This window comes from Capricornis sumatraensis, chromosome 1, assembly GCF_032405125.1.
Source record: "Capricornis sumatraensis isolate serow.1 chromosome 1, serow.2, whole genome shotgun sequence".
In the NCBI taxonomy this organism is placed as follows: Eukaryota; Metazoa; Chordata; class Mammalia; order Artiodactyla; family Bovidae; genus Capricornis; species Capricornis sumatraensis.
In genome coordinates, this window is record NC_091069.1 from 87,368,951 (window position 1) to 87,394,399 (window position 25,449).

Consider the following 25,449-nt stretch of genomic DNA (forward strand, 5'->3'; position numbering starts at 1 on the left):
ACTTACTATGCAACTTGTACTTCTCAATGCATAAAAGTGCATATGCACTGAGATGCACAAAATGTCTTTTTAAAGATTTTTGCATGTTTTTTGTGTCTTCCCAATTAAATTTTATGTTTCTCAGTTCTGGAATCTTCTCTTCGCTCTTTAATATATTCCAGAACTCCTGAAAAAGAATTTTATAGTAAAGATTGCTAGTAAGTTCTATTGCCTGGCCAAATCATGCTGATTGGCAGATGGTGATAGATATATAATTTTAGCAAAGGAAAAGACTAAAATGTAGAACTTCACATCAAATGTGAAAATGGAGGGGAAAAGTCCAAATAAGTATACTTCTGTTGCTTTTTCTCTTTAATATCTCAGTGAAAAATGGCTGATGTCTTGCCTCTGGTCTCCTTTTTCTGGGGGTGAGTGGTACAGGAACAAAGTGGGCAGACTTAAGTTAAAAAAACAGAGATAACTGCATGACAAATGAGAAATGTCTGAAAATTTCTCCATAAACCAACAACAAACTGATGGAATCACAAAGGCAGGGTAGATGAGTTTCTAGATACGTGAAGGAAGAAACCACCTTTTCTGTGTGGGGGAAGCCGGGCATGTGTGCTGGAGCATACTGGATAGAGGATACTTCAGGATAAGAGAAGGGGAACAGTACTTACAAAATAGGGCTGCAGAACAGTGTGTCACTCTTATGCAAAATTAGCTTGGTAAGGCCCACAGAACACAATGGATGCTCAATAAATGCATATTGCATGGAATATTCCTTTCAAAGTGCCATATCCTCTCCATTACTGTAGAAGGAGACCTTGCATCCCTAGAGACATTATTGAGCATCACTGCTATGCAATGGGTTCTCAACAGACGTTCCCATACTGACTTTTTCATTAACAAACCGAAGGTCTGAGTCTGTTCTTCTCTTAAAGATTTACCTGTGTATTTATTTTGGCTGTGGTGGGTCTGCACTGCTGTGCACTGGCTTTCTCTAGTTGCAGCAAGTGGGGGTTCCTCTCTAATTGCAGTGGTCAGGCTTCTCACTGCGGTGGCTTCTCTAGTCGCGGAGCAAAGGCTCTGGGCACTCGGGTTTCAGTACGTGTGGCTCCGGGCTCTAGAGCACAGGCTCAGTAGCTGCGGCACACAGGCTTAGTGGCTCCGAGGCATGTGGAATCTTCCTGGAGCAGGGTTTAAATCCATGTCCCCTGTATCAGCAGGCAGATTCTTAACCACTGGACCACAAGGGAAACCCAAGGTTTGAGTTTTCTAGGCCCAAATTTTACACAAGGAGAAGCTGACTTTGGGTCTGGCTCTCCTGTGACTGATTGATTTTACATGTTAGTGTCTGATGCTGGAAGAGTCAGTGGCTACAACACTCAAATGGCTATGACACTCAAACCATGGTGTTCTAGTTTGGATTTCTGTGCATTTTTGTATGTTGGAGACCTGATCATATCTAAGCAACCAAATGATCGCTTCCATACTCTGAGCATGGATGACTGCCCTATTCAAACTCAAATGCCTCTAGAAACGAGTGAACTGGGCCAGTGTAAGCCAGTAAGATGTACTATTACCAAATGGAAGAGGACACACGTCCATCTAAAGTAGAGGCTGTCACTCAATCCCCAGTGACGGATGAAAAAACATGTTTTTGGGCCGGAGCAGACACAGAACCATTTCCCGAAGAAGATGTGGGATTATTCAACACTGTTGTGGAGGTCATCCTTCCAGGTGATGATACTGATGTCTCACAAGTTCACACAAAAGGAGCACAAGCTTACCACCTGCTCATTAGGTCTCTCTAAACAACAGGGTTCTCATTCAGCTACTACCGTGCTGGTCCTCCTTTCAGCCCTCAGTTACAGACTGCCACCATCTGATGGGCAACTCAGCCATCCTCCCCCCCATACAAAACCCAACCCAACAGAAGAGGAGTAACATTTATGGAGAATGTTCTTTCCGTCCATTCATCTAGGCCAATGTTTTCAAAACTCGGGAGTTCTTAAATTCTCTCTTTTTAATCTTCTGTTTTCACTATAATGCTTATCTTAAAAAAAAAAATAATGTAAGCATATGGATCACGTGGATGGCAGCTAGGGAACTGAGTGCTGGCAGGTAAGCTCCGTTTCTTCACATGGGGTTAGACAGCAGCCCACTGTCTCCCGAACTGGGCTTCCCAGATCTACTCCAATACCTTCCTACGGGCAGAGGGGGGACAGTGGTGATGGGGGCTAAGGGGTTGGGCAGCGTTCTCCAAATCAAGAAACAGATCTTCAGGCATTCAGGTTCCAGATGGGTGTTCAACTCACCCCTGAAAACTGCCTTCATGGAGGTGTATTTTAATATTTCCCTTCTACTTTTTATTGGGAAAAGCAGCCAGAGGAAATTGGGAGTAAAGCAGCTGAGGACACAATTTACTGCGTCATCCAGTGCTCTCTTTTCAAAAGTCTCCACACGAGGAGAATGCTGCCCTGTCTGGCAGGTTTCTTGTCTCTAAGAATTGTGGGTCCGATTCTATCTCCCTTTCCACTTTGACGGCCAGGACGCCGGGGGCCTAACCTCACATTTAACTCCAGCAATTACATAGACAGATGCTATGGCCTGCACACCTGTGGGCATTTCCATTTTGCTTTTCAACTCTTACATACAACTCTACAGTCTGACTCTCTTTTCTCATTAATATTTTACTACTATTTTATTGTGTCTGCTCTTAGTGTAAAATTGCCTCAAATCCTTTGTGGATAAGTAAGGCTTTATATATATACAAATAAGGCTTTAAAAAATACGTATGCATAAAATAGACCCCTGCTCTTCCGGGCAATGATAATGAATTTTTGACAGGTAATACCTTCTATGTGTGTATGTATGCCAAAAAAGTGAAATACAGACTTTGAGATAGAATTCCATAAATACTATCCTATGGAATTTTAAATCTTCAGAGTATTGTAGCTTCTAGTCTCACCTACAATTAATGACTAATGCAGTAACAGACAAACTATAGCAGGACAAGAAGTAAAGCAAAGATCACCCAACTAATTTATGGTGGCAAGAAAGAGGCAAACACCAGAAATCCTGTTACTGCTTTGTCATCTCAACATTTTCTCACAGTAGAAGGCCTGCTCCTGAAGTCTGCTGCTGCTGCTGCTAAGTCGCTTCAGTCGTGTCCGACTCTGTGCGACCCCATAGACAGCAGCCCACCAGGCTCCTCCATCCCTGGGATTCTCCAGGCAAGAACACTAGAGTGGGTTGCCATTTCCTTCTCCTGTGCGTGGAAGTGAAAGTGAAAGTGAAGTTGCTCAGTCGTGTCCGACTCTTAGCGACCTTATGGACTGCAGTTCCTGAAGTCAGGGCTCTATAAATGGGAGCAGACCCTGGAGATTTATCCAAGGCCACTGAGGTCAACCAGTCCATCCTAAAGGAGATCAATCCTGAGTGTTCACTGGAAGGACTGATGCTGAGGCTGAAACCCCAATACTTTGGCCACCTCATGTGAACAGCTGACTCACTGGAAAAGACCCTGATGCTGGGAGGGATTGGGGGCAGGAGGAGAAGGGGACGACAGAGGATGAGATGGCTGGATGGCATCACCGACTCGATGGACATGAGTTTGAGTGAACTCCGGGAGCTGGTGATGGACAGGGAGGCCTGGCGTGCTGCGATTCATGGGGTCGCAAAGAGTTGGACACGACTGAGCAACTGAACTGAACTGAACTGAACTGAGGTCAAATATGGGCAGTAATCAGCTGCCCAAACTGCATCACACTGGGATGAGATGTAAAGTGAATGTCCTGATGAGAAGGCCTGACACTTGGGTTTCTATAATTAAGAAACAAAGAAAGAAGAAAGATACTCCACTTTCTCACCCAGCAGATACAACAGCAAGTTGTATTACTAGAGGTGTTACTTCCAGGGTATAAGAGACTTCAGATTAAAGTGTGGGGCAGTAAAAGATAGTGGATTCTCACAAAGTAACTCCTCTATGGGCTGACAATTAACAGCCACTCTAGAGGGAACTAAGACGATATGAATCAGATCACTTGCTTGCTCAACCAGCCATGCGTCAGAACCCAGGTGCCCCGCGAGAAACAGGCAATGTGCTCATGTCACAGACACAAGGATAGGTTCCCTGTTTTCTGGCAGTTCAGATTCTAGGGCGAGACAGAAACACGGAGAGAGGTGAGTACTAGAAGGAAGCACATCTGAGATGCTGGGAGCCCAGGACAAGGACCAACTATTTCGGTCCCAATGGTACGAGTTAAATATTCACAGAATATCACTTGCAGTCAATTAGCTTCAGCAGGAAGTATCAGAGGCTTGGCCATTTGCTGGTGGTGAAGACATTACTACCAGCTGGATGATAAAGCAGGTGGGGAGAAGCACCGAGAAGAGTTTATATGCGTGGAGCCTGCCCTGGACCTCCCCCCGTGTGCTTGAAGTCAAGAAGCAACGTCCTGCCGCGTCCAGGACAGTGAACAGGAAGGGGGCACACAGAATCATAGAGACTGTTTGCTCTTGAAGCACAATTTCTAGCGCTTCACATACAAAGCCTGACTTCACTTACTGTTATTCTCTCCATTTGACAGATGTGGCAACTGAGGCTATACAGCTACTAAGTGGAGGAACTGATTTTCAAACTGAAGCCATTCAGTTCCAGTCTGTGTTCTCTTTTAACCACAAAGTCATATCGCCAGTGCTTCTTTAAAGTGGGAAAAAAACCAAAACGTGTAGCCTCTGGCCTAAAAACTATAGGACTCGGTGAAACAAGCCTGGACTTTTCATACAACCCTTTCTTGTGGGGGAGGGGCAGCTTGGGAGAAGGACAGAAAATCTTCTGAACCCTGATTTCTTACAGGCAGCAGTTAACATGAATGCTTCTATCTGTATAATTTTGTTGTATTTGTCCACATTCAAAGTCATTTTCCTTGTGTGTCTAAGTACTGACTAAATAATGCTCTCTGAAAATTACTGACAGTTCACTTGCTTGAGTTTATTCTTTGCTTTTCCGAAAATTCTGATGGAGGAGCGTGATTTAGGCTCTCCTCCCTTCTAGCATCTAAATTCAACAAACACCAGGTCGTCACACACCAAACCCTCTGCTGAAAGGTGAGAGGGAGAGAGGTGGATTTTTTGTGAAGGAATCCTGGGGCTGAAGAATGGCTTTTTTGGCCCACAAATTTCCAGCTTTAATGAGGACAATACTACTGACTAGCGGCTGGCCAGAAGTGTTTCCTCGAAGCAGAAAAAGGATGAACCAGAGGAACACGGTCCTTTCTCTTTTCAAACTGTGGTCACTCCGTGGCCTAATGCCACAGCGTGGCCTTAGTTACACAGACTACCTCCAAGAGTAGCGGGATGAGGTCTTCCGACTGGAAGAACACAGCCACATTTTCTGTGGTCCTTTTCGTGCAATCCTAGAATTTCTCAACTACTGACACACAGCAGAAGGTGACGGCCACGTGTAGTCTGCGATGACCTTTTCAAAAATGCCTTCTCTATAAGATGGAATGAGGCTTCCCTTCCTAACTTTCCCTACTGCACGGTGGGATCTTGAGCAACTATCCTGAGTTTCATCAACTCCCTGAGCATGTTGTCTGCCTTTTAAAAAGACAGAAGCAGCTAAAATGAACCCTCCCTCCTCCTCCTCCTGCACAAATGTATACTCGCTGAGAACAAGAGAAACCCCACGTACCATTAACACATTCAAAGACATCACAGCACTTTCCAGGTGTCCCATCTCCACGAGAGACTATGCGGGGAGTGGATCCCACCTCACACACGGGGAAACCACATAAGCCAGAGAGACACTCGCATCTGAAACCAGAGAAAAGGGAAGGAAAACCCCGTGAATAAACAACAACACAGAAGTTGGGAGACCACAAACAAAGTGGCCGGCACACTCTTCACCCCTCTCCATGACACTGTCCTGTGTATCTGGTGTCACCGGGGGAACGGGGAGTGGGTCCTAACATAATCGGCATTCCAAATAACTAAGGCTCATCTCCTTAGTATACGCCCAGAAATGTAACATTAACCATTTGGACAGAAAAATTCCTAAAATGCATTACTTCATTTCTTACTTAACCAGACTGGTATTGAGCATAACAGACACTTTCTTGATGACATACATTATTCTGTCTCTCCAGACATCAGTGATGCTTGGACGGGCTGACACAGAACGGTGCTCCTGCGTTTTCTAATGATTCTATGATGCTGCTTTGCTGCTGTTGACCTTTACGTGTTTCTCAGCAATGTTTCCGACTCGATTCTTTCAACTAATAGGTCATTAGTTTTTCAGCTTTTTTTTTTTTTTAATCAGTGTGATTGTGCCTAGTAGCACCCTCCTCTGGAGCTATATTAATTTATAATTATATAATAAAAAATATAGATTATGATTAAAGACCGAGGAGCTTTTTACAAATAAAGGGTATAAGCTGTAGCAAATGGATTTTGTGACAGCTATCTGGATGCTGAGAGTTTTAGTGTTTTAGGTTTCTAAGCTGCATGTGTACATTCTTCTGAATGCAAACTACCTCTGTTGGCTCTCGCCCTTAACTTCAATTCTCCTGCAAAACTTGCTTGACTGCAGGAAAATAAGAGGCAGGTTTAAAAAAAAAAAAGAAGAAGAGAAAAAGATGTTGTCTACTGCCCGATGGTGATGTGTCAGAATGAAATCAGAGGCAGGAAATGAGAAGCCCAGTGCAGCAGGGCGTCAGGATGTAAATGTAGCACAAGGGAGGAGCCGCCAGGCTCTGCCCGGGACTCCCCTGGCAATGGAAGTGTGGGTCAGAGGTGGAGAGGATGACTAAGGGGGTTCCCAGGTTGACTGGAGAGAAGGGAAGGCCTCTTAAAAGGAGACATCCTTGCCGGAAGCATGTGGGTATTTATGTACCAGAGAGGTCAAGATTCGGGGAGGGTAACATTCCCAGGAGGGAAGAACTATTAACACCTCAATTCATTAATTCTGTTTTTTCTCTCTTCTTATTTGATTGTTTTGTTCTCTTATTTTTCTTCAGATCTTTTCTAAAATAAAATGTCTGTCTTCCACAAGTACTTCCATAATCAGACCCAGAGACTTAATGACAATTTAGTTAAGTGTAGAACTAAAATAGAAATGAATTCAGATAATCTCTCCACCAAAGATCATTAAAGCCACTGGACAGGTGTGAGTGACCCCTCTGAGGCCGCTTCCTTGTGGGGAAATGGCTATATATGCTTTATAGTGAAGCTGAGGCTGTTAGGTAATTAAGGTTTGGCTGCAGTGGTATTTCTGACTGTGATTTAGAATAAATGTTTGGCTGTTTGGTGTGAGCAGAGCGAGGAGCTCTCAATTCATAATCTGTATTCCTACAGGACAGTCACCTTCCACGGCTGAGTAAACATGAACTGAGCTTTTAGTCCCTGGAAAGGTTATGCGACGGTCTCTCATTTTTATGTGTGTGGCCACTGCAGTTTTAAACAGATGATCATATTCCTGTGACATTATAGTAACAATGTATCCTTTACATTTACTGCACTTGACACTCTGTACAACTTTAACTTTCCAGAGTTCATAGACTAATGGGGAAAGAGCATTGAGAGGCCCCGCCCTGATCCCAGTATCTGGATGTAATGCCGATGAAAGCATCCTACAATAACAGCTGGCCAGCCTTCCACATCTTTGGGGATTGGGTATCTTCTCTCCCACTGTTGGGTTCTAGGAAATCACTCTAAGTTAAATACCAGGGAGCACACGACCGAGCAATAAATACCTCATCTGATGTCTTTTGACCTTTCAGAGATCTTTATTGAACACGCATGTGTGCTTGTGTGCCAGGGTTTGTGCTGGGCTGTCAGAAACCACACCAACTTGAAAAGCATAACCAAGTTCGCCTTAAGTCTGTTCTCCCCCCTTTGCTGTTGTTTAGTCGCTAAGTCTTCTCTGCCTCTTTTGTGATCCATGGACTGCTGCCCGCCAGGCTCCTCTGTCCGTGGAGTTTCCCAGATGAGAATACTGGAGTGGACTGCCGTTTCTTTCTCCAGGGGATCACCCAGACCCAGGGGCTGAACCCGTGTCTCCCGCACTGCGTGTGGATTCTTCGCCACAGAGCCACCAGGGAAACCTGCTTCCCCCATTTTTACATTTAACCTATTTCCCACTTTCTAAAATACTTCTCTCATGTTTTTAGAGACCCATACGGGTCGTCTCTGGCATGCTGCAGATCTAGTAACCCACTGAGGAAAGGAAAACTCTTTAGGCTGAATTTTTATTTCTAAACCCAGAAGGACTGCACAATACAGCACCAAGGATTCCGATGCCCTGGCTTTGGCTGGACGGCTTGCTCCTGCTTCCTTCCCCTTCTTGACCAGCCCTTGGGCAAGCCCTCCGTAGTTACTGCCACCTTTGACTCCTCAGAACCTGAAACTAGCAGGTGTTCAAGACCACTAGCACCTTAAAAAGGAAGGAACCTATGAAGGAAACCAACAGGGGAAAATCTGGGCTCACATCGGATATCTACTGAGCAAGTATCTATTAGGTTGAGGCTTTACAAAACTGCCGTCTTTGCAGATCAAAAATAGTCAAACGGCAATTTGACACAGTTCAACAAAATACAGCTCACGTGAGTTCTCTTTTGATGGATAAAGTCTGTACTGTCTCAGGTAACAAATGAGGGCCAATCAGGAACCTTTATTCCAAGGAAATCTATTACATTATAAGTAATGTTGAGTTCAAGGCAGCTTGATCAAAATTCTCTAGTAAGATTACTCTAGATTCTCTGGTTTACCTACACTGGAGGTGGGGAGTCTTCCCTTCCACAGATGGGAATAGTGAGGCAGGCAGCCTCGTCAACTGATCTGAAATCAAATAAGGTTTCCTATCCTGTTATTTATAGTGAGTCATGAGGAGGAAATGCTAAATTACAGAGCAATTGAAGCATGCAAGCAGCATCTTGCCCTTATCACGATTTCTCTTCATCCTTATTCTTTTTCTGGTCCCTCCTCCCAATCTCCCTCTTACCCTTTACCCCAAAGCATGGATAAAGAACAAGCAATGGAATGGGAAAACATGGGGGTTAGTGGCTGAGCAAACAGACTAACCTACAAGTAAACCGATGTCCACACTTACTCCTCACTTCTAAAACCTTCCATCCCCCAATTTCCAGGTTCCGACCTGGTCTCCCCTCACCTAGGTCTCTCCTTCTCCCAGTTCACGCCACACTCGACCTATGGGTTCAGTTCCTATACTTCTGTAGTCAAAAAGCCTTCAGTTACTCTTCATTTAACTGATAAACTTGTCAGCCTAGCATTCAGCACTCTCATGTCCTCCGCATATCTTTATTCAAATACAGAACTTCTCTTCATTCTCTTGATGCCAGCCACCTTCTCCAAACAAGCCCTCCCTCTGCTGTCTCTGCACTGCCTACGACTCTACTCCCTGCTGAACACTCTTTATCTAGCCTTCATCTCCCGCTGTCTGTCTAGGTACCATCTGTCTTTCTAGATTACTTTAGATAATAACTCCTCTCTGAAACCCTAAACACCACCCTTCTCTTAGGACACCTGGAGCAGAAGTGCTAAGGGCTTTTTAAAGAAAACCAATAAAACAACAGCTTTATTGGGACACAATTCACATACTATAAAATCCACCCCTGTTGAGTATACAGTTCGATGGTATTTATATTCGCAGGGTTGGGCTACCATTACCACTACCTAAATTTAGAACATTTTCATCATCTCATAAAGAAGCCTGTATTTCCCATTTCTTTTCTCCCAACCCCTGGCAATCACGAGTCTTTATTCCTTCTCCATGGATCTTCTTATTCTGGTCAGCTCATATAAAAGGAATCATAGGCTAAGGGCTTTTTAACCTCCAACAAGAACCAACTTGTATTTGCAATCTGCCTGAAAATCAAGCCTTTAATGTTATCCTCAGTATTAAGATAATCACCAATCAAGGTACCACATTAATAAATGTTTGCATAATGTAATCACAGCTGCAGCCAGGTAGGTTAGTGAAGCTGTCTTTCTTCCCTCTCCAACAGGTAATAGATCCAGCTTAGTGGCAAGCACAAAGATGAACAGCACTCAGAAAAATCATCTAAGCCCCTAGAGGGCACTCCCCTCCTTAGGAGGCCTGCGTGGGCTGGTTCTCTGGGCTGAAAAGCAGTGCACACTCCGGCCTTCCCTTTGTGTCATTTACTTCCTGATCTACACAGACAGTCCCAGGCAGGCCTGAGTCCCAGCACAACTTTCGAGGTGCTCCCAAGTCAAGTCTCTACTTATCTTCTAGCTTCCATATTCTGTGACGTGTGGAGGAGACAGTAGAATATGTCTGCACACATACGTGACACACATATATGCAGACAGTGACAACGGCAACCTGCGATTCACTGAATCCTCCTTCCCCACCTCCATCACTCAGTGCCACAGCTCAGCCAGCCACTCTGTCTCAAATGCCTGCCTCTCTTTCTCCCCAGGCAAATCCCATGCAGCCTTAAGGCCACCTGCTCGCTCCACAAGGCCTTCTCTCATCAAATAAGCAACCAGGATTAGTTAGCTCTCTCTCCTGGTATAGAGCTGCTCCTGGTACAAAATCAAAATCCTACTGCTTCTCCCGTGAATTCCCCTCGTGCAGGGACATGTCTTATTTGTCTTGTAATGAAAAAACTGAATGAGATAAAGACATCCAAACAATAATTTGGAATAAGATTTTTTTTTTTTTATGGCTAGTAAGTCAGAGGTTGGACCGTGCATTGTTTTTAAAATTTTTATTTTTTATAAATTTTAGACACAGAGCTACTCAGTGCAGTGCTTTTCAAAACCAGTGTGTGGAGGGAAAGACTATGGAATTTGTTTAGAATGCAGATTCCAGGGCACCATTGTCAAGGACTGCTTCTCTAAGAGTCTGTCTGGGGCAGGGCTCTAGAAGCGGCCTGGATAATAAGATCTCCAGGAGATTCCACTGGGAATCTGGGGCCCACTTTCTGAACAATTTGCTCCTAAAGGAAGTGATGCTGAAGTTGAAGCCACCTGATGCCGAAGAGCTGACTCACTGGAAAAGACCCTGGTGCTAGGAAAGATTGAAGGCAGGAGGAGAAGGGGGTGACACAGGATGAGATGGTTGGATGGCATCACTGACTCAACAGACAGGAGTTTGAGCAAGCTCTGGGAGATGGTGAAGGACAAGAAAGCCTGGCGTGCTGCAGTCCACACAGTGGCAAAGAGTCAGACACGCCCAAGTGACTGAACAACAACGGCAGAGTCTCAATAATGCAGGCTGTACTTCCCAGTGGCAGAAGCCACGTGCAGCTAGTTTTGTCGTTTTACTGAGTAGTCTATTTTGATCAGCAGAACTTGCTCTCGATCATTTACTAAGTCTCTTCCTGCCTGAACATAGCTAGCCTACGAGTTAAGAGACGTGGAATGAAGAAAATAACTGAATTCACTATCCAATACCATCACTCATCAGAAAACAGATGACTGCTAGCCAGCCACTTAAACTGTGGGATGCTCAGTTTTCTCCTCCTTAAAATGAGATGGTTGGACCTTCATGTGCTTTCTTCTAACTATAAAATCCCAGGATTCCAACACTGTCATTCCCATCACAGTCTGATCCTGGCTCATCCCGTCTGCAGCCTCTCCTTGTCTGCACCTCATCCTCGAAGCACATCACAGTCTCTCCCTTCCCCACTTCCCCCTCACCAAGCACCTCAATCCTCAGGCCCGGCTCATGATGGGCCTTGTCTCTTCCTTCTTTGCCCAAGGAGAATGCAGGAAGAGGAACGATACACTCAATGCTGGCATCTCCGGATTACCAGGCATGTCTTCACAACTACATTGAAGAATCAACAGTCTGTTTCACCACAATGACGACAGAAACTGCAAAGGATGCTAAAGCGCAGGGAGTTGGCAGAAGACGCTGTGGGGAGAAGGGTCCTCTTGGCCCCTCCTCCCACCACTCAACAGTGCAGCAAACTATCAGACTCCTCGTCGTCCCCTAGCAGATTGTCATTTCTACCTGTTCCTGGAGGAAACACCACTTATTGAGGCCCCTGCAAACATGTCTCCCAACCCTGGATGCATTCCACGTCCAAGCTGAGTGCTGAGCCCTTGGCAAGGAGAGAATCACTGTCTATAAATAAAAAATGACTCTATTTAGGCGGGAGGCAGTGCTCTCTTTACACAGGAAACAAGAATACATGTGGAATTAAAAGGGCAAAGCACGTGTACTACTAGGATTCCACACACCATAAAAATAACTGTCAGTAACGGAAGTTATAATGACACATAAAACATATTCCTAGTCTATAAAAAGTAGCTTCAGCTTTAATTAAATCTGATCTATCTACTAACTTTCTACTGATTAAATTTCTAACCTCTTTCTAGCTATGTGTAAGTTCTGTGTTTTTTGTTTTTTAAAGAAGACTGAAAATAAAACCTCCAAAAAGAAATGAGTTTCCCAGCTGAGGGTCTGCCTAACCTGATAGAAAGCTGCCCTCCCTAGGTTAGTTTCTCACCACGTTTCTCCTGCTTCATCTGTAAGATTTACTACTAAGTGACAACCCCCACCGCACGCCATCCCCAGCTCATTCCTCCACCACCTCTTTCATTTCCACCACCCAGGAGGTTCAGCACGTGCCTTAGCCGTAAGCAGCAAGCACAGGGCCTGGCTCCAAGGACCACACGCCTCCTCCCAGAGGCCTCCTCACTCCTCTTTTCACCTGTAAAACCAGAAACCCCATGTTCGGCATCACTTTCCCTTCAAAGACAACAGTAAAATCACTCTGCGCTGTTTGGTTGCTGTTGTATTTTGCATTTTTCTGTGGGGAGCAGTGGAAGGATTTGCTTCAGTAAAGGGACAGTATCAACGGAGGGCAAACAGAGAAAACGGTCCTCTGCATTTCCCACTGCACGGTATTAATAACGACAGTAAAGTCCACTGGAAGCCCTTAATGACACAGGCATTATGACCACCCTCTTCCTAACTTTATCAAGGGGCCGATGACTATGGCTTCTCAATGCTGGACTGTGGCTCAAGGGACTAAACTGTAGGTACTAAGTTTGAGAGAAAAGTGGTATAAATCATAAGACAATAGGAGCTGTGGGCTCATGCCATTCTTAGAAATCACCTTCCAGAGCCAAGCCCTACAGTAAGCAGGTAAGGTCAGGAGGAAGCCAGTGTACGTTGCACAGGTCCTCTATCCCATGACTGTTTAAACAAGAAGAGAGTTGGGACTGTTCCCAAGAGACTCCTCCTGGCTGTGGGGGAACCAGAGGCACAGACATACAGCTGGGAAGCACCCCAGGGCCCACGAAACACAAGACCTCGGATCTGGTGGGGGTCCTGAACTGAACTGAGCATGGTCCAATAACCTGATAACTACCACAACCCAGGACAAGAAGCTCTCTGAAGCTCTCTCTTCACCTCCCCAGGCCTAGAGCAAGACACTGGCGTGTACTTCCATGGTGGGCAGGACGGCTGCAGAGGGGACAGGAGAGAGAGGTGCGTGGAGGCCCAGGCAGGAAGAGCAGGAGGAGAAGACACCAGCACGCTGCGCTCTGGGAAGGAGGAGGAGTGGGTCTGGTGGGGACAGTATGTTCTAATAAAGCAACATCAGGTGTTCCTGGTTCAGGGCTGGATTCGCTGACTGCCTTAGGAATGGATGCTTCAGGACGTGGGAGCAGCTTGCTGGTGAACATGCAGTGATCCTGGAACTCTCTGCTGAGTGTGTGCGTGCAGCAGGCACTCAGCTGGGTGGGCTCGGGATACACAGGGCCTGGTGCTTCGTTCAAGAAGTGTGGTTTAGGGAGGTATCGGATATATATAAACAAAATAAACAAACCAGAACACAAGCGGATGAGGACCATTCTGTCTCCCCTCTGGATCACGTGAAGAACAAACTCCAACATCAGGACTATTTGGAAATGTGGAGGCCTTCCACCACCTGGGCTGCTAACGCTTCTGTAGGCCCTCAGGGCTGCTTGAGGCCTGAGCTGGCACTGAAAGAGCTGACTTTGAGCACACGTCCCCTGGATCCCTTGGGGCTGTTGATACCCAGACCTCTCATCCTTGTCATCAGTGTAAAGTGCAAGGTCCCCTGGTCTCCCATCCTCAAGGGAATGCACATCCTCAGAGATCGCCCTGCTTCCCAGGGACTCATCCTTTCATGCCCACTGCTCTGCCCGCCCCCCTACCCTTTCCTCTCCCAGAGTCCAATCATCATCACAAAGTGCACCATCAAATCTGTTCTCTCCCTTACCTGGCTCACCTGAAAAAACTACTTCCTTAAGGTGAGACCATGAACGTCCCCACACTCACCTCTGCCCTGGGCTTGTTCTTCACAGTGACTATAGGCCAGCCCTACGCTGCTGTTTGCTCCCTCAAGCCTCCACGCGAGCCCCGCTGGCCCCCTGGGGCTTTATCTCCTGCCCATTTCCTACAGAGGGGTGGAGGTTCAGAGAATGTGCTCTGACATGCAGGAATCTTAGGCTGAGTTCTGGCCACTGGGAGCTGTCTGACCTTGGGCACCCCATCAGCTTTCTCAAGCTCACTTGTTCCACATGCAGGACAAGGATGGTTCAAGCTTCCCTTTCTCATGGGATTGCGACGTGGATTCAATACATTGATGTGTGAAAAGTAACCAGCACAGTGCCTGGAACATAGAAGTACTCAACACCTATGAACTATTCCATATCACTATCATTTGGAAGCTTCCAGGTCTATGTGGAGGAAGCCTTTTCACCATCCTGAACCCCTCACCTGATCTTTTGGACTCCAGTGACCCTTGCTGCCCCTTCACTTCAGCCATCTGCTTTCACCAGCCACAGTTCTCTCAAAAGTCAAATCAGACTTGCTGCAGTCCACAACATTGGGGGTTGATTTTGGCATTTCCAGAATAATGGTTCATTTTTCCTTTCTGTTGTCTCAGGCCCAGGCTCCCACCACACCGAGTCCTCAACCTTACTGAGACTTTTATTCTAAATGGTTCCCTTTTATTCTAAGCCTGGGCCTCATCTGATGCTACCTCCTTCACAAAAACAGCCCCCAAACCCAGGGCATTTTACCTGAGCCACCAGCTTCATGATACTTCTAAATTCCCTGCCCCTTTAACCTCCATCCATATCTTGTCCCTTGACATCAAACCCAAGTCAGATACACCCTGAAATGGCAAATGTGACTGTCTTCTTTCAAAGGGTGGAAGGGTGTTGTGGACAACTCTAGAGCGTCTGTGCCCTCTGAGGGGGCTTCACTATTCACTCCATGCAGAAATGTATAGTCAATGTCACTATACCTTCCAACTGCTCAAGAGACACCAGATTTTTACACGAAGAATCCCAGGTTTTAAATGTTGATGACTAATTTAAAGATGGATCCCCCCCTCAAAAAAAAAAAAGGGCAATGCCAAGAAAACATGTCTTGGGGTCAAAGCTCCAAGGCAGCAGCCAGCTGCAAACTGGAGATCAAACCAGTGACTTCCTTGGTCCTGATACCCAAGCTGTTGATGACTGGTGGACGGAAAAAATCACACTTCTGGCAGTAGCTGTTCTGTATCTTCAACCCTGGAGTCCCTCATGTGTCAGGAGACCTCCGTTCAACCCTTAGGATCATTCTTCCAACTGCAGGCACAAAGAGCAGATGCTGTGTGTATGTGTGTGTATGAGCAGGGTAGTGAGAGTGGGCACAGATGGGAAGTGTTCATGCCACATGGGGAAGAGAGAGTGGAGGGACAGACATTCCTGGAAGAGGGAAGAAACTACACACATTTACAGAGGCAAGAAAGAACAGTGTGTTTAGGCTGGAGCAAATGGTTCAAGTCACTAGGAGGATATTGTATGCTGGGCTGGGGAACTGAGGGATATGGTGGGGAAAACGTGCAGGAGACATGAAGTAGTGAGATAGGCCAGAGCTGGGTAACAAGGGCCCTGGTGTACCATACTAGCAAGCACCTTTAATTGAAAGCAGTAAGAAAGTAAAAAAATATCTAGATCTAGTGATGTAGTTTTGCAAAAGGGATGATTATCAAAGGAAAAAAGAAAAAGCAACATGAGCATGAATTCCGTTTTTCTTGAGTCATCAAGTGTGCTGTGTGCTCAGTAGCTCAGTCGTGTCTGACTCTTTGCGATCCCATGAGCTGTAGCCCGCCAGGCTCCTCTGTCTGTGGAATTCTCCAGGCAAGAATACTGGGGCAGGTTGCCATTTCTTACTTCAGGGGATCTTCCTGACCCAGGGATCGAGCCTGCATCTCTTTGTGTCTCCTGCACTAGCAGCAGCAGCAGCAGCACTACCTGCGTGAGTGGGATCAGTGCTAATTTTTAAAAATAATCACTTTGAGAGTAATTACGATATTGTTGCAGTTTTTGCCATACACTGGCATGAGTCAGCCATGGGTGCACGTGTGCCCCCATCCTGAACCCCCCTCCCACCCCATCACTCTGTCCCAGAGCACCGGCTTTGAGTGCCCTGCTTCATGCATTGAACTTGCACTGGCCGTTTATTTTCCATATGGTAATATACATGTTTCAGTGCTATTCTCTCATATCATCCCACCCTTGCCTTCTCCCACACAGTCCAAAGTCTGTTCTTTACACCTGTGTCTCTTTTGCTGCCTTGCATATAGGATCATTGTCACCGTCTTTCTAAACTCCATATATATGTGTTAATATACAGTATTGGTGTTTTTTAAGTTGCAAGACACATTAAAAATATAAAAATCGATGACCACAATAGCCTAGAGTGCCCTTTCCTCTTTCTCCATCTGGTGAACTCTGACTCATTCTTAAAGACTGAGCTCAAAAGTCAAATCCAACAGTCAAATTCCAAATCGAAATCAGTATCTCTTTACAAGCTTACTTTTTTTCTGCACAATTCTACTTCTAAAGTATGTAGCACTTTAAATTGCTCCAATTATCTACATCTGTCTTCCCTTTAGACTGTAAGCTCCTTGACATCAATCTCTACTTCTTATCCCTACAAGGTTAGCAAAACATCCAGCATATGATAAACACTTAAATATTTGTTCTCCACACAGACTAAAAACATGGGATTCTGATTCTAGGACTTACTACAGCCTACCTAGCTATAAATTTAACTAAAAGCATATACCGAGTATTTACCTATGAAAGACAACGAGGAGATTGAGACTTACAAGGTGCATCCTTGTCCTCAAAAAAGTACACAATCTAACGTCTTAGGAAGTCACGTCTTAGGAAGTGCCGTAAGAGTCTTCAAGAATCCATGATCTAGTTAATGGACATCAAAGTACTCCATCCTCTTATCACAAGAGCCATAGCATACAAACAAAGGCAAAATCAGGAAAGGATCATTTAAAATGTGCTTGTCTGTGTGCTAATACATTTACAACAGACTGAGCAAAAGTCCAAAAAAAACACCAGTTGTCTCTGTCTTCAGGGTTGCAGTCAAGCAGGTAAATGTCCGCTAAGCCAATATAACTCTCAACCCTCTGCAAACTGTGTCCACACAATGATGAGTCTTATCACCTACAGCCCACGTAAAGGGGAAATGAAGAGGAAAATACAGTCCACAGTACTGGGTGCTGTTTTTGGCGTTTCTAGAAGAGGGAGGATTTTAACAGGTTAGATTTGCTTGTTAGTTTCTAAGTAACTTCACAAAACATTTCTGCAGAACTGTCTGGAGCTATTCCTCCAATAGGCTGAATCATGATGCTGCTGCTGCTATCAAATGAAGGTGGGTGGGGAAAGCCCTCTGAGATTCCATATTATCCAGGCTGTGGATTCTTCTTTCCATTTTTAACAAAAGTCTTATGAATTCAGCTGAGTGACTTTCTTTCAGTGACAGTCAGAGGGCCATGTATTTATCATCTGGTGATGGCCAGTCTCCCTCATATCAAACTGAAAGCTCCTGAGTGACAGCCTAAGGCTTTTTGTTTCAGAAGTGAAACAAGTACAAAATAAGAATAGACACTGGTCAAATGCAACACAAAAGGCATAAAACACTCGTATAGGAAGTACAGGGTTACACATCTGAAGTGAATTATTGACAAATTAAACTCTCTATTAGGGAGATAGTTCATCTCCAATGGGCAAGGGTTTTACTTCTAGGAAAGCATATTTTCTTCATTCTGGGGACAAGTCCAATAATAACATGGAATTCCTACAATTATTTTGTTTTACAAACATCAGAGTTTAATATAGACTCTGGCTTTTTTAGTCATGAGCTGACTTGCTCCTTTGGGCCAAAAATTACTGTGACAGAGGGCAACAGAATAGAAGTTCTTTTCTTAGTTGAGAAAGAAGGGCTTCAAATGTATTTCCAAATTTTTCTGCATGTATTTAAAAACAGAATGCTGCATGATAGCGTGTCAAGAGTCAGGAATGTTTTAAATCTGCCCTATGCTAATGCATATTTTACATACTGTGTAAGTTAATTTTATTTATCCCCAAAGCAGCTGGATAAATTATTCAAATGAAAGGGAACAACCAAAATATGAACTGAATTAGAGAAATTTGTCTACTAATAGATTAATCTGAAAAAAAAACCCACCATCTTCTTCAAGACAAGGTCTTGGGAACAGATGGACATGATAATTAGTTACAAGGCTTTAATCTGATCAAGTCCTTGTGAAAATGAATATTCAGGAATAATTCTGACTGGTTAGCTTCAGGAAGCATCATACAAGCAACTTAATCACCCAGCACATTGTTAGGAACACAGGGATCTACAGAAACTGTTACTGGATGATCTAAAACTTAACACTGTCTCAGAGGACTAAGAGGGGCTCCCTGAGCTTTGAGAAGGAACCTGGCTTTTCTGAGCCACCTGCAGGAAGTTTCTGGCTTTGACGTCCCTGTCTGGTTGGGCTGATGTGCCCATGATGAGTCCTGTCCTCCATGTTTCTGACCCTTGTATAATCATCCCGCCTACCCCCTGGCCCCTGCTGCTAAGTCATGTCCGACTCTGTGTGACCCCATAGAGGACAGCCCACCAGGCTCCCCCGTCCCTGGGATTCTCCAGGCAAGAACAATGGAGTGGGTTGCCATTTCCTTCTCCAAGGCGTGAAAGTGAAAGTGAAGTCGCTCAGTCGTGTCTGACTCTTCATGACCCCATGGACTGCAGCCTACCAGGCTCCTCTGTCCATGGGATTTTCCAGGCGAGAGTACTGGAGTGGGGTGCCATTGCCTTCTCTTGCTTCCTAGCACCCTCCTAAAGGCACCATTCAGTTGAAGACAGGCTGAGGTTCTAGAGGCAAGACTTGACTGTGGAGCTCTAGAAAACGGAACCACCCAAGTGCACGCGTAGGAACCAAGAGAAAGTTAAGGTATTTCTGATACTGATACTGACACTGACACCTACTCTCTCAGACTCTCAAAAGTGCTCAGCTGCGTCCGACTCTTTGCGATCCCATGAACTGTGGCCTGCCAGGCTCCTCTGTCCATGGGATTTTCCAGGCAAGAATACTGGAGTGGGTTGCCATTTCCTTCTCCAATTACTCAAAAGTGGATAGATGTTAAATGATGCAGAAGAGAGAACTGTGACTTCTCTATAAGCTGGTGGGACCTGTAGATTCCAAGCTTTGAAACGACAGGCAAATATGGAGGGATATGAAAAAGGATCATCAGTGATTCTGTCTGTGTGTATGTTTTTTGAGGTCCTTGATTTCGTAGTTTGGATTTAAGGATTGCCTAGTCTGGATTTAAAGCTTGCTGGTTGCTTTATTGCTTTTTCTTAAATGCAGTTTTCATTATTTGGTAGAAATCCAGTCTATGACTTGACTCTTTCCTGGAAGGCAGATTACCTCTGTGTGTTTGTGTGTGTTCCTTTCTTATTACCTTCCAAAGGTCTGAAACTTTTCTGAGACTGGTGGAGGTGGTATTTGTGAGGTGTTGAGTTCCTTCAAGCCTAAGCCTTACCTTATTCAACACCACCCCCCATACCAAGCCCAGTGTTCTGTCTTCCACGAGGTTCTCAATGGGTCTTGGCTATTTAACTGAGCACTTCCAAATCTGCACCTTGTTTTTGCTCACTGCAGCTTTGTGGCTAGATTAATTTTGATGTAACTCAAGCACTTCTGAAGGGAAAGGACAACCTGCCAAAGATTCCATTCTGCTGGCCTCATCCAGGATGAGTCAATTTCAGGCTGTAACTTCCGAAACCCCAGAAAGCTTCTTTTCTAAGTATCTACAGCCAGTCACAAAAACCAGTGTGCAGCAATCTCCAAGACTCTATTATCATAATACAATACAGTACCAACAAGGCAAATTTTCTTCAGAGTCCAAAGAGATCAGGATGGAGCAAAGGGAACTAAGCATCCTGGATTTTCACCCTGAAGCAGCAGCATATGACTATTTAGATACTGTAGTAAAATTCATGACCTTCATTCTGGCCATGGGCTGTATATCTGATGTGTCTTTCTTATACAGCAGGGTTGGGCATCCTTCTTTTTATCTTATTTCCCTTCCTGGAATTACAGTGTTTGGAGCTTTATGATATACAACAGGGTATGAGTGAAAAATTGTCTTCTAAGGTCAATGTCTTATGAGACAGAAATAAAACTGAGGCTCAAACAAAGACAAGGGGCTGTAACTTGATAGACCATTCTTTACTTAAAGAGACATAGAAAAAAAATGGTCTAATCATAAAGTTAGAGAATCGAAAACTCTTCCACAAATATAATGCTCTCTCTGTGTGTGTATACACAACTTAGAGTGAAACAAAGAAAAATGCAATAAAAATATGGAGACCTGGATAAAGAGGTATGACAGGGAAGAGAGACAAAGACATAGACTTGACCTTAAAGAAAGCGGGGCAGCAATAGCTGGGGACAAACAGGTACGAATATGGCCGTGGGAGCCAGTCGGCAGCCAGGTACATGTTGATGGAGCTCACAACGGTGAGTTTACAGGGCTATAACGATGCGACACACAGCACCCTCCCCACAATGCACCCATCAAGGCAGGCTGACAGGCAGAGATATCCACATTCTATTAGAAAGCAGTTTAATAGAGTAAATCCTTATCTTATGGATTCAGCCTTTGGCCAGACAGTCTCTGTTCCTGCTATATAAGGGGCTATCTATTTATAGATGTAAAAAAAGAAACAGCAACTAGCAATATCCAGCTAGCCATTAACCAACAGGCAATCTCTTTTGTTGGATTACCACTCAGCCTTCACAATTCAACCAGTTCTGATTATCCTGGTTTAAATGATTAGTCTGTAACATTTTTATAAGACTAACAATTTATTTCATTTTGCCTTACCTAATTTTTTTAAGGAAAAAAAAAAAAAACCAAAGAACAAAGAACAGTAATTCTTTCATGACTTCCTTTGGACTTTACCTCTTTCCTATTATGATGAAAAACATCTCTCTCTCTCATTGTCTTCTGAGTCTTGGGATTTTCTAAAACTTTTCCTTGTCTTCTTTCCCAGAAGTCTCTGATCACCAGCAGGTTGGGTTTCTTCCCCACCCTCCACCCCGCCCCCCCATTCTAAAGAGTTTGGGGGAAGTCCAAGAGTTTAAAAGTAGAAGTTACTTTTGAGATAATCAAATCCCTCCTCATCTCCTCCTCTCTCGGTAGGAAAACGGACCCAGATGACGTCAGGAGGCTTATCCAGATTCATGCATAAGTGGACATGGATTCTAGAACTCAGATCTAGACATGGGCTCTCTCTGCACGGCACTAGGTCATGTGTGGAGGAGTGTTCTTTAGCTGTCTACTCACATGTATGCATTTGCTCACAGGGCAGAGGAGTGTTCTTTAGCTGTCGACTCACATGTACACGTTTGCTTACAGACTACAATGTAAAGGAAAGTGTAGGACATGGAACATGAGGTCTCCTGAGTGGTGGAGCTAGAGGGGAGTGAACTCAGGGCCACAGCAGACCGGTGCTGCCCTGTGACTCATGCTCACGAAGCCGTGCTCTGCCACTCAGCAGGTAGGACCCTGCCTGAAAGCAAAGAGCCATACAACCTGTCTCCTGGGTGGGTGGAGGAACACTGGGATTCAGGCTCAGCTGCATTTTCACTGGAACTGTACTCAGAATCTAACGTGCTCAAGACATTCGTTAAGCTTTTTAGTGAAAACCAAAGTCACATATTAGTCAACACTGTAACTAACAGATACTCTAAAATCTTTAATTACTTTGGACTAAGTAATGCTTAGTCCAATGCTTCCAAATCTTGATTTAAAAATAAAAGAGGATTTTCAGTATAGCGTCTCAGAAAACAAGTGATATAAATGTTCCGGATATAGGCTCTGGAAGAGAATCAGACCCTTTAGTCAGAGAGAGGCTGGAGCCAGGAGGGAGCTTGGGAACCTGGCGTGATACACTGCACACAACCCAGGAGAAACTCTATTTTAAGTTTTTGAATGTTATAAACAATGACTTCATTTATTTCCACCTCAAAATAACTGGATTGGATTTTTCTCAATAACTATGAAGGAATGCATATTTAGAGACAGAAATTGATAACAGAATGTTTCAGAACAAAAAGTTTGGGACAAATCTCATTAAAATAAATTTAGAATGGCTGACTGTAAATAACATATTACATTCATTCATCTTCTTAATAAAAACATAAGAAGAGTCACATAACACAGCAGAAGAGGCATAATGATGCTAAAAAACTCACTAAACGTACGTACAGAAAAAGGAAAGACAAGAGAGGTATTACCTTTTAGATTTTTAACTAGTTAACTTCTCTCCTGTGGACCTGTACCTAAAAATCCTGGTGAAAAATTACAGGGGCAAAGGAAAAACTGTAAAATGAGGCATGTATACTGGGGACAGCAAAGAATACGGAGCATAGATTAAAAAAAAAAAATCATGATCTAGGAGCTTTCTCCTTAAGATAGTCTAAGCTGGCTGACACAGGAGGTCACGGGATGCACAGAGGCACAGCCTGGGCAGGCTCCACACTCCCACCACACCTGCTGGGTCCAGGTCTCTCAACCATTCTATAATCAATCAGTCTAGAAGGGAATTGCTATGTATTGGGTAGGCCAAAAAATTCTTTCAGACTTTTCTGTTAGACGTAAGATGTTTTAAAAATCGACCTGGTTTTATTAGGCAGAGCCTGTGGTGTCCCAAAATGGTATTTCCTATTGTGTGATGGGGCAAAACTAAGTTTAACGAAGTAGTCACAACATTCTGCAAGGAGAGGAGTTAAAAATAATGATCACTAAATGATGCTTAAAGTTTAGGCAGTGCTCAGAGGCTTCTAAATTGTGTATCTACGCCCAGGTAAATTGCTGACTGGCCAGGGAAGGAAGTAACCAGAAGGGAGTGGCTGGGAGAAAGGAGGCCATGAGCCCCAGGCCAGAAGGACACTGGTCTTTGGAAAAGAAAGTCACAGAGCTGTAGCACTCCACCAGCTCTCCACCATCAGAGAAGGGAAACTAAAGGAGTCCCTATTTTGGTGGCATGTATGTTATGGTGACTTACAAATGGCCTCAAACTCTTTGCAGTTTCTCCCAGTTAGAGGCAGAATCCACCGCCCCATTCTTTGAACCAGCGCTCACTCTGGGAATTGCTTATACTAGCAGAATGTAGTGGAGGCCATGCTGTTGTGCCTTCCATGCTGGTCTCTTTTTAAAGCTTTGCTCCTTCCTCCCTTGTTTCTGCCATCATATGAAGGAGCCAGGAGGAAGGACCACACAGGGAGCGAAAGGCCCTTCCGGCCCACACACGTGAGTGACACCACCTTGGAGCATCCAGTCCCAGACGAGCCACCAGCTAGCTGCCGGAGAACCTCCCAGTTAACACACTGAGGCATGAGAAATAATAAATCTTCCCTGTTTTAAGCAACTGCTTTTGAGGGTGGCTTGTTACACAGCAGTGAGTAACTGAAACATATGTATATTGTGTTAATATGTACTACACTGTTATAAACAAATACGATGGTTGAGATATTAACTCATATTCATTGATGTGTTTCCTGAACTTTAAGACAACAACAAAGTATTGTTTTTCTTAAATTCAGTGGAGAGTACAGGGCTTTAAATCAAAGGACTCAGGCTAAAGACTTGGACTTGCTCTGTCCCCTGTACCAAACAATGCTTGTGATCTTGCACGAGTCACTTATTCTCTAGATCTCTGTTTTCATATCTGTAAATTCCTCATGGAGTCAGAAAGACAAAATGAGGACAGCAAAAGTTAAATTTAAAAAAAAGCTTTGTAAACGGCAAGGCACACTGTAACTTAAGCTATCATTATTACAGCACCTAGATGTTACTTAAAGACTTTCCTGTTTCTCCCTTCCTTGCAAAGACATCATTTGATCAATGCATCTGACATGACTTTCTCTTTGTAAGTTTTCTTTCTCATGGAGGCATTCCCTGGCAAGTATATCTGTGCACATGTACAAATGGCCTTATGAACCATGAAGTGTTGTGAGCTCCAAGGATAGTCCCATTTTTCCTTTTTGTAATCATGCAGGGTTCAGGACCAGAGCCACTAAGACTCATTCCTTCCCACTATCTCCTGAAAGGTACAATGAGCTGCATTTACCTTACAACGTATTCAAGCTCCAATAGAACAGAAAAGGATGAAAAGTACCAGCAAGGTGCTTGAAGCCTAAACCAAGCTGAGGGAAGGAAGAATTAACCATGATAATTCTATCACACAGAAGAACGATGTCTAAACAGGATGAAAGTGAAAGTTGCTTAACCTTGTCTGATTCTTTGCGACCCCATGGACTACACAGTCCACGGAATTCTCCAGGCCAGAATACTGAGTGTAGCTAGTCCCTTCTCCAGGGGATGTTCCCAACCGAGGGATCGAACCCAGGTCTCCTGCATGGCAGGCGGATTCTTTACCAGCTGAGCTACCAGGAAAGCCCTAAATAGGATGAAGTTCAAGAGAAAAGACAGCAAAAGCGGCGACAATGGAGAATGGGGCATTAAGAAAATGCAGAGATGGAGCAAGGAGAGCGGGACTAACCTGTCCTTGGAAAGGGCAGGGATGGGTGGGAGAACCAGTACTTGGCAGGCATGAAAGTGGAAAGAGGTATCCATGCATGATAAGGACACCCAGAAGAGCTCAGCCAAGGTCGTGTTCCATGAGTGAATGAACAACTGAATGAAAAAAACGAACTGAAAATAGGCAACTCAAAAGAAGATTCACAAAGTGAGCAAGTACTGAAATAGGGCAGTCGGTGGCCTGAATGGGTGACAGTCTCACTGAGAATGGCAGTTCCATTTGGATGGGAATGAAGGTGGGAGGAATTTATTCCTCAAGATGAGGGGAAACACGTCCACAGATTCCTTTTCTAGTCTATGCAAGTACAATAAATCCTACAGAAAAGGGGGAAGGTAGACCTCTTCTGCTAAAGCTTCCAATACTTTATACTCCATCCTGACTGTAAAGGGCTTCTCCCCCAGAATTCTCCATATAATCAGTTCTGATCTCAAACAGCTTTAACTTCTTAACAGTGCTCTTTATAAATATGCTGGTAAAGGTCAAGTCATCATAACAGGGTTTTGCATATTCTAAAATGATCTTCT

General features: G+C 44.4%; 1 protein-coding gene across 1 annotated transcript in view; it reads right to left on the reverse strand.

Annotated features, from left to right (window-relative positions):
• The window catches only part of CRIM1 (cysteine rich transmembrane BMP regulator 1), a 208,434-nt gene that overhangs the window by 85,710 nt on the left and 97,275 nt on the right, over positions 1-25,449 (reverse strand). Inside the window, exon 5 of the mRNA XM_068966792.1 lies at positions 5,681-5,802. Within this exon, the coding sequence (XP_068822893.1) occupies positions 5,681-5,802 (122 nt within the window). The remainder of the gene's footprint in view (positions 1-5,680; positions 5,803-25,449) is intronic.